This window comes from Ambystoma mexicanum, chromosome 4q (genome assembly GCF_040938575.1).
Source record: "Ambystoma mexicanum isolate Mex_15411 chromosome 4q, UKY_AmexF1_1, whole genome shotgun sequence".
Taxonomy (NCBI): domain Eukaryota; kingdom Metazoa; phylum Chordata; class Amphibia; order Caudata; family Ambystomatidae; genus Ambystoma; species Ambystoma mexicanum.
Window position 1 is genome coordinate 1,242,549,983 of NC_090928.1, and position 14,115 is coordinate 1,242,564,097.

At 44.6% G+C, this 14,115-nt stretch overlaps 1 protein-coding gene across 4 annotated transcripts in view; it reads left to right on the forward strand.

Annotated features, from left to right (window-relative positions):
* Nucleotides 1–14,115, forward strand: part of POLR1C (RNA polymerase I and III subunit C) — a 128,881-nt gene that overhangs the window by 88,677 nt on the left and 26,089 nt on the right. For all 4 annotated transcript variants that reach the window (XR_011268241.1, XM_069608817.1, XM_069608818.1 and 1 more), the window contains 2 exons: nt 6,819–6,971; nt 13,777–13,926. Coding sequence is in view for 3 of the 4 variants with exons in the window: in XM_069608817.1 (XP_069464918.1) it covers nt 6,819–6,971; nt 13,777–13,926 (303 nt within the window). In the remaining variant the exon portion in view is untranslated. The remainder of the gene's footprint in view (nt 1–6,818; nt 6,972–13,776; nt 13,927–14,115) is intronic.

The following is a 14,115-nucleotide window of genomic DNA, read 5'->3' on the forward strand; positions in this document are numbered from 1 at the left end:
GTGCACTTACCTGATGCAGACCATGCTGCAGGATCCTGGCCTCCTTGAGGCCTGAAAGGAAAGGAACTACTTTACCTGTGGGACTAATTTACCATCTGGGCGTGGTCGGGGAACGATACATACCGGATTGGAGGAAGGAACTTCTTCCAAGGCTATTTAAACCCCACCCGAACAGCCACACGTGCTTCGCGTTGTTCTGCATCTAGCAGCTGGACGCTCACCGCCTCTGCTCCTGCATCCTGACTTCTGCCACGCCTGCCAGCATCCTGGATCACCTGCAAAGGAAGAGAAGAAGAGAACAGAAGAAGGAAAAGTCCTTACCTGCTAAATCCGCATCCCGGAGACATCTCGCCGACAACCCTGAAAAGGAACACTTTAATTTAAAAGCTCATCGCGTCGATCGCTGCAGCGCCTTATTCCACTCACCTTTACAGGGCGCCTCCATGTTCAGCAGCGATCATCCGGATTCGCAGTCACGCCCCAGCGCCTATGGAGAAAAAGATCAGAACAAAAGGTGAGAGAGAGAAGGGAATAAGGAAAGCTAAATCTCCATGTTAAGACTTACCTGTTGATTCATTCCCTCTTCATTTCGGGTCCGCGCCGCATCCTGGCATTTCCGGACCCCGGCCCCTAAGGGGAAAAAGAGACATCAGCGTTAATGAGCGAATGAAAAGACATTACCAAAAAACGCTCATTAAAGACTTAGACAAGGATTTCACCTCTCATCTCGGGTCGGTGCCTGTTCCCCGGCATTCCGTACCCCGGCCCCTATGGGGAAAAAGACACTAGCATTAGTACATTAATGCATGGACACAAGAGGAACCTCTTATCAAAAAACTTACCTTGAATCCAAGCAAGTTTGGTTCTCACCAATCTGAAAATCCAGTGAAGAAACTGGATACCAACGCGCCCCTGCATCCGAAGCAGGATGGAGAGCTTGTCCTTCCAGACCCTAAGGTGAGACGCTACGAGAAATCACAGAAGGGTTTCGAGGAGGGTGAGAGGGGAAAGTGGGAGGCTGATTGCATTACCCCGCAGACAGTTAATCCCCTATTTTCGCCTACAGAAGGATACTTCTGAGAGCCAGGCAAGCCAGATTTGGGGGCCCGGTCCAGTCCGTCTTCCGAACCCTGCGCATCACCTTAGAAGAGGTCACAGCAGCGCGAACCAGGCCAGCGCCTCCGTGGGAGTCAGGTGAGCGTAACATGCTGTCCCAGTCAAGAGCATCTGGACAACCTGATCTCAGAAGACCCTTGCTGGTGCTTGGACCCTTAGGACGGATGGGACCAACCAGTCTTGAAGCCTTCTATCAATCCTGCAGCCTGGAGCCTTCAGAAGTGTCCCTAGACCACCCAGTGGGCTGACAAGCTCCATTTTGGTCTACTGGGCCATAAGGGTTGCCGTTCCATGTTTTTGGATAGAGATTCGGTAGTTGCTAGCTAGTCCTACAAGTCACCTTCCTGACAAGTTTCAGCATCCCAGTATCCAGGAGCCCTGTTCTTGAGGGCCTCCTTTGTACACGATTGGAGAGATGCCTGCTGTCAGGTGACTGTCGCTGGAACCAGCTATCCCCCATCTGGTAGAGTGTCCTAAAGAGCCGTGAATCGTTGCCTGCTGCATTTCCTCGCTGAAAAGGGTAGCATTCAGCTCCTGGACCCAACTGGAATCTTCCTTGAACCTGCAGCTTTTGGGCATCCTCTACTGGATCCAACGCCGGGAAAAACCTACCTCCAGCGACTCCCATTCGACCTGCCAAGTCCTTTGGGAAAATCGTAGTAAGGGCGGTGTGTAGTTGCAATACTTACTGACAGTGCCCCTATGTCCTCCATCATAACGTTTGTGAAGAACATTTGATCATCCTCACAGTAACATTTCTTAACTTTCTCCCCTCCCCTAAAGGAACGGTGAACTTTTGGGGCGCAATACCCCATTCAACTTAAGGTTGGACTGCTAAAGTGAGGGCTCCTATTCCTGTGGACTGGTTATCCAGTTGCTTAACTCCTTACCTTCCCTTACAGGTACATAAGTGAATGGTGTACATTGTTCTAACCAAAGGTGACTGTATATGTTTTATATGGATCTATTATGATTATGACCGCCCTAAAAGCAAAATGTTCTTTTTTTATTGGGGTGAAAAGGGGGGGTCGAAATAAAAAACATTTTGCATTTAGGGTGGTAGCGGTTATTTGGTCGTAGTAATCTATATAATCAATCATTGCCTCGCTTAGACACATCACCTCTGAGCCTCATTTTTTATAGACTAAACTCAAATGATAGAATGCAATGGTTGGTCAGTGGAGGAGATTCTCTAGGTCAGAGTTGCCAAGAGATAATAAAAATTGCTATATATATATATATATATATATATATATATATATATATATATATAGTTCAAAATGCTGCCATTTTCATGCAGATGATTCAAGCTGCACTCTCCATAGTTATTTTCAGGCCAATCAATCCCAATTGGAAAAAATATCAACTGCCGGATCCACACCTTGTTAACCAAAGTAACCTTACTTTATTTTTCTTACAGGGAAAATCATGTAGTACAAAACATGGAAATCCTTTTAAAATCGAAAACATGACCAAAGTACACAGGTCCTCCCAAGTGCAACAATCAGTTTGCAGAGACGTTCACGCGTTCCGCGGCCAACTCGCCGCTTGTTCGCAACCATTTGCCTCATTGTCAAACAACATTTTAAAAGACATGAAATCGAGGCAGCCCAAGAGGATTAGGTGCAAACGCAATAAAAGGACTAGCTTTCCTAAGGTACAACAGCTCCCGTGTTACATGTCGGCCATATTGGACTAGTGTTTTGACCAACATTTTACTGAGTACGAGTTTCATTCTAATGTGTGCACCGCAGTATGTTTTCAATTATAGTATAATACTACATAACGTGCCACATTTCAGTACATAAGTAATACAGACATTTCTGTTTCTATAAATCACTAGTATGGCATATTTCATGTGTGTGTGTGTGTTAGGGGAATGATTCCAGAGCAAGTGCCCTTAAAACATATAATGTATTTCATGTTCTGCAAAACCTATCGCCCTATGTATGGGGGAATCTGTTTATAACCAAATAAAGTGCTACGTGCAATAGCAGCATGTTCTTCTCACAATAAAGTGCTTAGTGCATTAGCAACATACTTTTACAGCGATACAGTGCAAAATGCTGCAAAGATTTGACTAACAGTCCATCTAACCTCTCTTTAACGGTTTGATTCACTCCCATTCTTTGTACAAATTCATCATTATGAAAATGAGGTGCAATAATACACATTCTGGTTACTTGTTATGCCTTTTCTTTGAATTCCCTAATGATTCAAATATTGTGCTCTCATTTAGGCTGGTTATGATCATCATATTCACCAAATTGGAATCCATGGGGTTTGCAGTACTTGTTTGTAACACCTATTCAACCTCTTCAATTCCTCTATTCAAAAATGTGACTTCAACATAAGTGTAAAACAGAAACCATCACCTAAAAGATATTGCAACATTTTAAACAATAAAACCTTGTTTCTTAAACCTGAATTATAAAAATATTGTTAATTTTGGTACTATTGCGATTCACATTACACATCATTATTACTTACACACCCATTAATACGGGTGCTGGGATGCTAACAGGCTACTATGGAGAAATACCTCTTTCAGGACCAGCTAAGGAACTCTGATATCTCTACGCTTGTTTACCCTCTACATTATTCATACATGTGTTTTGACTGGGCAGCAACAGAGTTGGTTTCGCAACCCAAAAAAGTATACAACTCTTCATCGATATTATGTCCATTGGGTTGTTTGCTTTCAAAGTCCAAGATGCACCGCGTTTCTTTTTGTCTCAACAGTTTCTCCTTGTTTCCACCCCTCGGGCCCATTTCTATTTTGTGTAGTCCAAAGAAGCTAAAATTCTCAATTTTACTTTGATGACATTCCGAAAAATGTTTTGCCATGGGGTAATTTGCATCATTGTGAAGGATTGCACGCACATGTTGTTGGATCCGGATTTTCAGTTTACACTTTGTGCTGCCAATGTACCATTTCTGGCAGGGACAGGTAAGGATATACACTACATGGTCAGATCCACATGTGATCCATTGTGGGATCCGGATTTTTAAACCAGTCACCGGGTGTGTAAAAGCTTCAGTTTGTCGCATATTTACAAATGTTGCACCTTGTACACTTATAAAACCCCTTCTTTTTCATTGTCAACCAATTAGTTTGTGTATTAGTCTTCTTTGGACATAAAACTCTGAACCAGGATGTCTTTAAAAGATCTATTTCTTTTGTAACTGATCTGTGGGTGATTTGTAAGACTTTTAGCGAGGTCTGGGTCTGCCAGAAGAATGTTCCAGTGTTTTTGCAAAATATGTCGAACAGTTTTTGCTTCTTTATCAAAGCTGAGGATGACCCTGGTGTTATTCTTTTCTTCCTCTGTTGCCTCTTTTTTGTTATGACAGCTAGTCAGCAAGTTTTGTTTTTCTAGCTTTTCAAGAAAGCCCTTTCGATTACTCTTTGGATGCAAATGAAAGCGGAAACGGCAAACCGCACTCCCGCGACCCAAGGCACTAATGCCATATTCCAAAGCCCGGACAAAACACGAAGGACACAATGTAAAAATTACTAGTGTCTTTAATGGCAGAAAAATGAAAAATGCATCGTACAAGCCAATGTACAACTCATAAGCAGCAACAACATAGAAACAAACAAAAAGCAGTACGCTGTGGTGTAGCAGCCTGCAGACAACGCGTTTCGCGCTACACTGAGCGCTTGATCACGTGGGGGGGAAGGAAGTTTAGCAGATACAAATACACAAGTAAAAAGCAGTCCTCTGACTATGTCAGTGACATCAACAAACTGAGGCTACATGAGGAAACAAGAGCGGCCATATTGGAAGGGAGTGGGAATGCATAGAAACTCATAGTGCCAATAATAAAAGCACTAAGCCAACCCCTCATGCAAATAACAATATAGGGGAAAGGTTAAGAACTAAGTGCACAGTGTACAAATAGTTTATATGCATGTTACAGTAGTATGGGCAATTTTAGATGGCCAGTACCATAACAAAGTAAAATATGCACTCCCAAACCTGACATTACGTTAAGCCTTGATTTAAAAATAAGTATACACGGTTATTAAATCGGCTGGATCTATCGTCCGATATGACACATAATCAATAAAGGCAGTAAATATGCACATAGAAAGCAGTACGAACCCCATATTAGCAGATCACTAATATAAAAGGATAGCAATCATCCAATATTAAAATCATGAACACATATGGGGAATGTTGCCATAGCCAGGACATAAGCAGTAAAACCGCAAATACTAATGAACCTCATAATATAAACCAATGAATCATGTTGTGCCCATAGATCAAATAAAAACAAAAACAAGCCAGCCAAAATCTTTGGGACGCTGGTCGGTGAATACGGCTATTCCAACATTGTGTTCAATAAAGTGCCAGTGCAGGAAACATTATTTTTCTGTGCAAAATGCAAAACTAGCAGCAAGACAACAATGTGTCTATCCAACCTCATGAAATGAGGATGTATTAAAGTGCAAGTGCATAAGCAGCAAAAACATGCCCAAAGGTAAATACCAGAATGGGGATGATAATAGACACACATTAAAAGCCCAAAATCACATGACCAAACATAATTAAATCAACGGCTGAACAGGCAAGATCAAAGAACAAGTTAAGGGTGACCATCGCCCGTTGCACACCAATGTTGCAGCCAGCTAGTGACTGGGCCCCAACTCGAGCATCCCCAAGCATTCAGGTTGTGGACCCAAATCCAGATTTTCCCCAGACTGGCATCTACAAATGCTTGTCGGAACTGGTTCATGCTGCTACAAACCTCAGCTTAAAGGTGCATCCTGTGGACTTATTGGGCACTCCTCCTGCCTCCCCCTTCACAGCCCCCTTCGCACACACACTGTTATGCGATCCCCCTCAGAACTGGGAGGTGAACAAAGATCACCACCATTTAGGCACCCGGAGGAGTGGGTGAAAAAGGATCCGAGCTAGACAGTGGCTCCATTGATATTTTATTTCTATCGCACTTGTACACACGTTTTTCAGAGCGCGACAAGGCAAGGGAGGGGAACGGGAGAACAAAACGGCGATCTTACTAGGCCCAGTGACCTTGAGAATGCGCAAGTGCATGGGAGAGGGGGAGGGGAAAAGTGCCTGGAAAGGAGAGAAGTGGAAAGTGCGAAGCAGAGGAGAAACAGATAAATAATAAATATTAAAGGCACCAAATGGTGGTAGTGCAGCCAGCAATTTGCAAGTGCTAGTTTAAGGCAGCAGACAGGGTAGGTCTGATAAGTGCAGGAAGAAAAAGGGGGGAGCTGTATTGGTACGATACAGACCCCAGTGCAAGGGGTGGCCCGGAGGCAGTGCAGGAGGGTGGCAGGGTGAGCGGGCACCTGGGCCTGATGAATGTCGTTTTGTGCAGATCATACAAGAATAGAGCCACCCTGCCAAGAGAGGCGTTAGGCTAAGCCTCGGTGGGAGGAAAAAGCAAGTCATGTCTGCATCCCTCTGAAAAGGCTGGGTTTCTGACCACCAATGATGGGTTGGGTGTGTTTGACCCAAAAAAAATAATCAAATTGGTCATTAGGTCAAATGGGCTAATACCCCCATGCTGCTTTCAGTTTTAGGAGTGAGTTTGGGCGAATGGTTAGAGTGCGAGGAGCAGCGCATGATCCCTCCCACTGCGTCCTTGTGTGTGTCAAGTTTGTATTGTCTCAATAATGTACCATACATGTCCTTGAGCTCGTCGTCTTGTCCTTTTTCCTGCAGTGTACACAAAGCACATGAAGTGGGTCCCGATTGGAAACCAGGTTGATCTGTTCCCAAAGGCTGACCTGTCCCCCGTCCATGACGACATCCTTATCGCACAGCTGCGCCCTGGGCAGGAGCTGGACATCGTCATGCACTGTGTCAAGGGTATAGGTAAGATGCCCATCTTGCAGAGGAAAGCTAGAAATGGGGTCCATCTCTGACCTGCCCAGCAATGTAGGAGTGCAAGGTGTTGGCAATACAAAATACTTTTGGAGGTTAATCAGTTCCATTTTGAGAGCAACCAGTAGTTTATGGAGGTCCAATGCATGTGGAACACATTTGGACTTTCTGGTGCTTTGCTTGCCCTATGAAGGCAAGGTGCTGTGCCACGCATAGGAGCCACTGAAGCATAGAGTGCGTGGTATGATGCGTGCTATGTGGTGGCATCATGGAAAGGGGATGATTGATGACGGTACCACTCCCGCTGAAATATGCAGGACAGCTCATGTCTTGCCTGGCAGACGTTGCTGGCAAGTTCTTATACCTTTTGATGGAAACGGCGATGGGTGATGGGGAAGAGTGTGAGAGAGAGAGTAAGAGTGGGAGTGCGTAGTGGATGTTGTGCCTGCCCTGGGTAGGTGATTGCACGTTTGTGGCAGCCACAATGCACTGGTCCTATGTTGACATCCTGCAGCTTCTTTTGTGAACTGTGGTTCTATTCTAATACTCTCTGCAGGAGATGTGCCTCGAGCAACTATCACTGTTTTTCTCTGAGTTTTGTTCTTCGTGCCAACAAATGGTGGCGTGAGACCGACCTGACCATACCTATACTAAGCAACAAAAGGGTCCAAGGTGGAACCATGTCACGAGGGCCTCTTAGCCCGAGTAACCACTAGCGTGAACCCTAGACACCTTGTACTGAGCCCTAGATCCTGCCAATTGGATAAGAACCCTTTATACCCGAATAAGGGAATGAAGTAAGAACCATAAACTGAGTGCACTCCAGGCTTTTGTCCCTCACCGCCCTGGTGCAATCAAGGGCTAATGGTTCCGTTGCATTGCTCGGCATGGGAACATGTTCAACGCAATACCAAAAGGGAAATCCTTCAGCTTTTTATCTACCAAAACAGTCTTTTATTTCAGTAGAATGCAGCAAACTGCAAAACAGCATGCCGAGTCAGCCGACGAGTGTTCCACAAACAGCACGTTTTCAAGGTCCCTATACTTCATGCACATATTATTAGTGTCACGTGAAACGCTAGAAAAGATTTTAACATCCGAAATGAATAATTCATTTCTGCTCAAATACCCCCCAAAAAATGCTAAACTCAACCAATTGCCAGCCCTTTTTGCAGGATTAATCAAAATTGGTGAAAACTGATCAGAATGGATTTTGCTCAACACTTTCAGGTCAGTTCAACTGGTCACCCTGCTACTTTTCAAATAAATGTCAGCTTTTATTATATTAGGTACATTATGCAAATCAATTTCCTCAGATATTTCAGAGTATCTGTCCCCGCCGAGCATATATGCACCCCTAGCAAGGTTCACCAGACCCGGTAACCAATGAAGGTCACATACAGTTTTGTTATGACTGTTTTCTGAAGTTCTCCGGTGAGGGGGTGGTCTGTGAGGTGTAATGGGACTGAGCAGATTGGCTGCACTCTGAGAAGGTGAGGGGGCTGTTAGGGAGAATTCTCTGTTTGGGCTGAATTTCCCTACCTAGTGAGTCCCCCAGCAGCTTTGCTGGATTTCTGGGGTTTCTTTTTTTCTCCTGCCAAGAGTGAGACTCTTTTACCCTCACTCTTGGACCTGTTGAAGTGTGTCTTCTTGGTTAAACCTTGTGTTGAATGGGCTATGGGGTCTTTTACTCCATAGGGCCTCATGTATTTTTGTGATGTGGGTCACACAGCACCCTCTGTGCCGTGACCCAGGGGTGTCCTAGGGACTCCCCAACATAGACTCCATACCCTGGGACTGACTACTGTCTCCCAGGGCATGTAAAGTCACCAAAGACTTTGCTAGTCTTGAATCCTGAACAGAACCAGTACAAACCATCATATTGTGGACGTACTGGCTGGGGCAATTCGATTGCCCCAGGGTCTGTTAGTCGAGGGGGCACGTCTCCGTCCCCCCTGATCGAGTTTTGGCTGGTGGCAGTGGAAACTACTTTTTATATTCGACCGCGAATATTTCCCTATGGGATTTCCCATTGTTTTAGGCTAACACATTTAATTATTTATTTACGGTAGCCTTAAACATACCGCCGGTTTATATATTTATTATTATAAATCCGGTTGGGACTTTTTGCCAAAACTTGATTCTAAAATGGCGTTGGCGTTCGCCTCTGTAACTCTGACCCAAAGTGGAGCCCTTTGTTCCACTTTTGGCGGGCTTCTCCACAGAAGCCCTCCAAAGTGGTGCCACTCTGTCTGGGGTACTTAGGAGGGGTGGAGGGGGATTTAGGCACCCTGGACTGAGTTACCTTGGTAACTCAAGTCGCACTCCGTCCTGATTGGCCCAAGTGGTTAGCCGGCCGGCTCACCACTTAGCATGTTTGAGTGACAGCTAGGCTGGGTGAATGGGGTTCACTGCATAAAAGCAGGGCTTTGGGGACTGGAACTTCAGAAGTCGCCACAGGACCAAGAATCCGACGAGGGAAGAGCTGAGCCGACCTGCTTCGACGACACCACCCGGTGGAGCCCTGCTGAACCGTCTCACCACTTTTTCCGACGACCTAGGAGAACTCTTAACGGAGTGGCTCCTTCCCTTGACTGGTGGGGACAACCAGTTTTCACCTTCTTTCCGCTTCTCGAGGTATCTCGTGGCCGCCTTGCCCGTGCCAAGCACCCCGGCAACCGGAATACCACACTTTTACCCCTAACCGCGAAAGTCGGTACAACCCTTTAACCGGAGGACTCCGCGGCTGGTTTCTTCCCGGGCAGTGCAACGACCTTCTTCTGCTCTTCAGCGAGAACTTCTTCTCCCCTGACCGACGTCGAGCCTTGCTGCCACTGCCTGGAACAACTGCCACCGCTGGAGGATCCTTTCCGCTTAAGGTACCGTGTTCCGCCTGGCTTCCCTTGCCACCGACTGTACGGGGTAGATTTAGCCCTCGGCTTTCGAACCTGGGAGTGCCTGGGACACCCTGGCTAAACTTTCTAAGCCACTCTAAACCCTTTCTAACTCTTTGCAAGACTTTGAATCCCTACTAACAGTGTGATCTTGGGCACATTTTCGTTCCGGCTACTCTAAGAGTGGGCCCTGCCTAGTGACTTTTGCTCACCTGTGACTTTGTACTTCTTTGAGCCTATTGCAAGTGTTCTGGACCTTAGAGTGGTGTGTTTAACCTATTTCTGTTTCTTTTATCCCTTTCTTGAACCTACTAGAGTGTCATCTAACGTTAAGCACTCACCTCTGTTCGAATTATGTGGTGTTAACCTAGAGTTGTCTAGATAGGAGTAAGGGTTGAAACTGCTTTCATTATAACTGTGTTTGAAGTGTTTTTACTATATTTTTGCTAGAGTGATTTCAACTTATGTGTGTTTAATAAATAAATAACTATATACTTTTGAAACCAAGCTCTGGTCAGTGTTTGCTTGTGCTATTGTATTTGAGTACCTATGGTGTATACTTTACATACTGCCTAACTCTTCTTGAGGGAAGTCTGACTGCTCAGCCACAGCTACCAAGTAAATCTGGGTGGTGCAGACTGCTACCAAGTGGGTTTACTGCTATACCTGTAGTCTTAAATCTTTTGCAGTGTTCCCCAAGGGAACGGCACAGGTTTCTGCCTAACAGGGGCCGGTAGAACGTGCAGCTCTTACACACGCAAATAACCGCACTCCAATGGTTTATTTCTCACTTACTGCAAAGCTTATATAGAGCTTTTTCCTTTCCTCCACTGTTGGTACAATAAATCCAAAAATGATTGCATGAACCAAGCAAATACATCTTACTACATAAAGACATCCGAATCAAAGGTTCATTAGGATGGCACGAAATGCAACAAATAAGGTTTGAGGCGCTTCTTAAACTGGTTGAGAGTAGGCCAGGAGCCAATCTCAAAGGGTAAAGCGTTCCGAAGATGGCAGAGCAAGAAGTTGGAAGGAATGGAATTAAAGAGAAGCTCATTGAAATATCACAGCTGCGACCAGCTTGTCTTAGGCAAATTGTCAAAGTAACCAAAAAGCCATTGTATGAAACGATAAAACAGACACGTCATGACCAGATGTCCTATACATGCTGGTATGTATATTTGTGCCCTCTGGAGACGCGTGTGCACGACTATGATTCGAGAATACATTTGGCAATGCTGTCTGAGCGGAAATAATGCTGCCTTAAAAATTGCAGTGTTTAATATGGCAGCAGTCCAAGATCAAATTAAAAGAAACTATGGCTGCAATGTGAAATTAAATAGAATCTAGTTAAGTGCTCTGACATGGGTTTAATGACCTTGCTGTATGCAGGAGATGTGCAATGCCAAGTTACTATACAGTCGAGTGCAGGGCAAACTATGATTGAGAATTTTATACATACAGGTTGAATTAAATTGTGCTAACGTGCGTAAGTGTCCCCAACTCTTAAGAGCCTGGATGTTATGATGATAGAATGTTATCGAGGGTTCCGTATTGCAACGCTGAATGTCAATTTTATCTGTATATTAATTGTGATACTTGTGAATATGTGCAAAGTGATGACATTGTTTTTAAACATTTTATGTAATTGTTGTTCAAGTAATGTATATATGATATTGAATTCTAGTTATGAATTAATGATTTCACCTAATACTGAAGTGAAAAGCTCTTATGAACTATAACACACTAATGATAAAAAATAAAAAGATATAAGGATCTATTCTAGCTTCACTTAATTGTAAGGCGATGTGTGCAATTGTAGAAATGCAATAATTCATACAGACACTGTCTCGCAGTACTGACAGTCTTTGGGACTAAACAGTTTCCCTATCAGAATGAACAAAAACAGTCAAGGGAAGTAAAGCAGAAGGTCCCTCCAAAATACAGGACTGGGTTCAAAATCAGCACAAACAATGGGGTCTCAGAAATATGCAGGGAAAGGTGCTAAAAGAAAATATTTCCTAACACACAGCACTCTGCCATGCTTTTGTAGCCATTTTAATTTTCAAGCAACAAAGGGGTGTTGCTCTCAATGCTCAAAAGGGCTGCAAAAAGTCAGGGGGTTCTCATACGGCTGCAGGATAAGAGCTTCGACCTAACACTTGTCTTTGAGCTTCCCAAAGCATTGGTACTTCTAAGAATATTTGGAGCTGCACTTTAATTGCGCTCTGCGTAATCTAGCGTTCATCCTAGATTGGGGTAAGGCTGTTTCTTGCTGCATTTGGATGATGGCAGCGGCATTGAGAAGATAATGAAGACTGGGAAGAGAGGCACTTGGAGACTGCGGTGGAGATATTGAGTTGGGACTGGATTATATGTGATCTTTCATGTTGTAGCTTCCTGGGCCCTCCCATTTGAGTCGTCTCCTGTTCCGCAGAGTAAGCATGGCCTCCAAGTGGATTTTTTATTTTTAACTTACTATCCTGACGGATGAGAAGAGACTGAAGTGGAATTATTTGAGTTCAACAGAAATATAGCTTCAAATTTAAAGTCTTTGGGCTGGTGGCCAGCATCTCATTTTAAGTGGGAACGCTGCAGGGATTGGTCGCTCCTTGTCCTTTTCATGCAGATTGTGTTTGTGAGGCGGAGACATGTTGCTCTTCATCGGCACAAGCCCCTGATACTAGGGAGCATCCACCACAGACCTCATTGGTGGTTGTGAGGGGTCAGAAATGTGAGGCAAATGCCATTTTTATTAAACAATAAAGTGTGAGATGAACTTCTAACTTTCCCTATCCTAAGGTCCCTACCTGGCAAGTGAAACTAAAGAAGGATGAGCTAGTGCCCAAAACTCTCCGATCCTCTCACTAATTGCAAACCACTAAATAATACAAGGAATACACTGCAATCTTCAATTCCACACCCCAGTGCAAAAGATCAAACCTAGAAGTTTCATAGAGCATTCCTTGTGGCCAGAGTTGTGTTCCCTTCCCCTGGCTTAATGCAGGAATACTTGGAGACCAGTTCTGTTTCAACAAAGTTCCTTTTTAAACCTAACACAAGTTCCTTGTTGCCCAATTTGGACATTGCCTTGGGTAATGGAAAATGTTTTTTCATGAACACTTGTTTGCAAAAACAAAGTACTTATTGTCCTTCCCGTTTTGCTTTTTGATTAAGGCAACAGTCTTTCCAGAACACTCTTCTTCCACTTTAAAGTATTATATATCTTCCACAATATCCTTTTTCTCAAGTCCAACAGCCGTTTTATGACTTATGACTACTACGGGCATTCAGGACTTTGTCATCCTTGGTATTAACCTTTTTAAACTTATTCCATTTGGACTGCCTTAACAGTGAAGAGTTGTCACATTTAAGAAATGGACAAAGGGTTTGTGTTCTATCATTTGGAGTAGACCTCTATCTTAGATGGTTTCATTATAATAAGATGGGCCTGTAGTTAAGTCCTGAACTCTCACAGGCCGTGCAAGTCTGATTACAAGACTTGTCGCAAGGTCTTCTCTGGATATCTTCATAAGAGGGAATTGAACAATAACATGCCATCGGGTATCTAAGAATCGAAAGACCCTCATTGGAGGATGAATACTGTCTCACCCAAAGGAGTCATCACTTCCCCCTGGCAGCCATCTCCTCCCATGTGATCCTCCCTCCGGATACCACCCCCAGGGTCAGGATCAGGTAGCGTCTGCCTTTACCTGGCCACAAGGGAGGAGATCTTAGGCTGGGCATCAGTGATGATGCCACATGATTTATCACAGGGTGCTTTGGAACGTGTGTGGGTCTGGTTGTGGCTGACTTTGTGCCGGAGCTATTCTTGGCACTTACCTTGGCGTGTTCTTCTTTTTTGACACTTTGCTAACTCTATTCTCCCTCTCTCGTAGGTAAGGACCACGCCAAGTTCTCTCCAGTGGCCACGGCCAGTTACCGCCTGTTGCCTGAGATCACGCTGCTGGCGCCAGTGGAGGGTGAGCTGGCAGAAAAGCTCAAGCGCAGCTTCTCCCCTGGGGTTATTGAACTTCAGACTGTCAACGGTATGCAGTGCACATGGGTGTTTGGGATCCGGGGCGGCACGTGGGTCTTAGAATGGGAGCATCACCACAGTGTTGTGGTAGCTTCTTCTTTGCAGGCTCCAAAAATTAGACCTCTACTTGTATAAGCCCTGCAGGAAAAGGGCTGACCTCTTGTTAAAATGGTGTTCTACTGAAAGCATATTTGTGTGG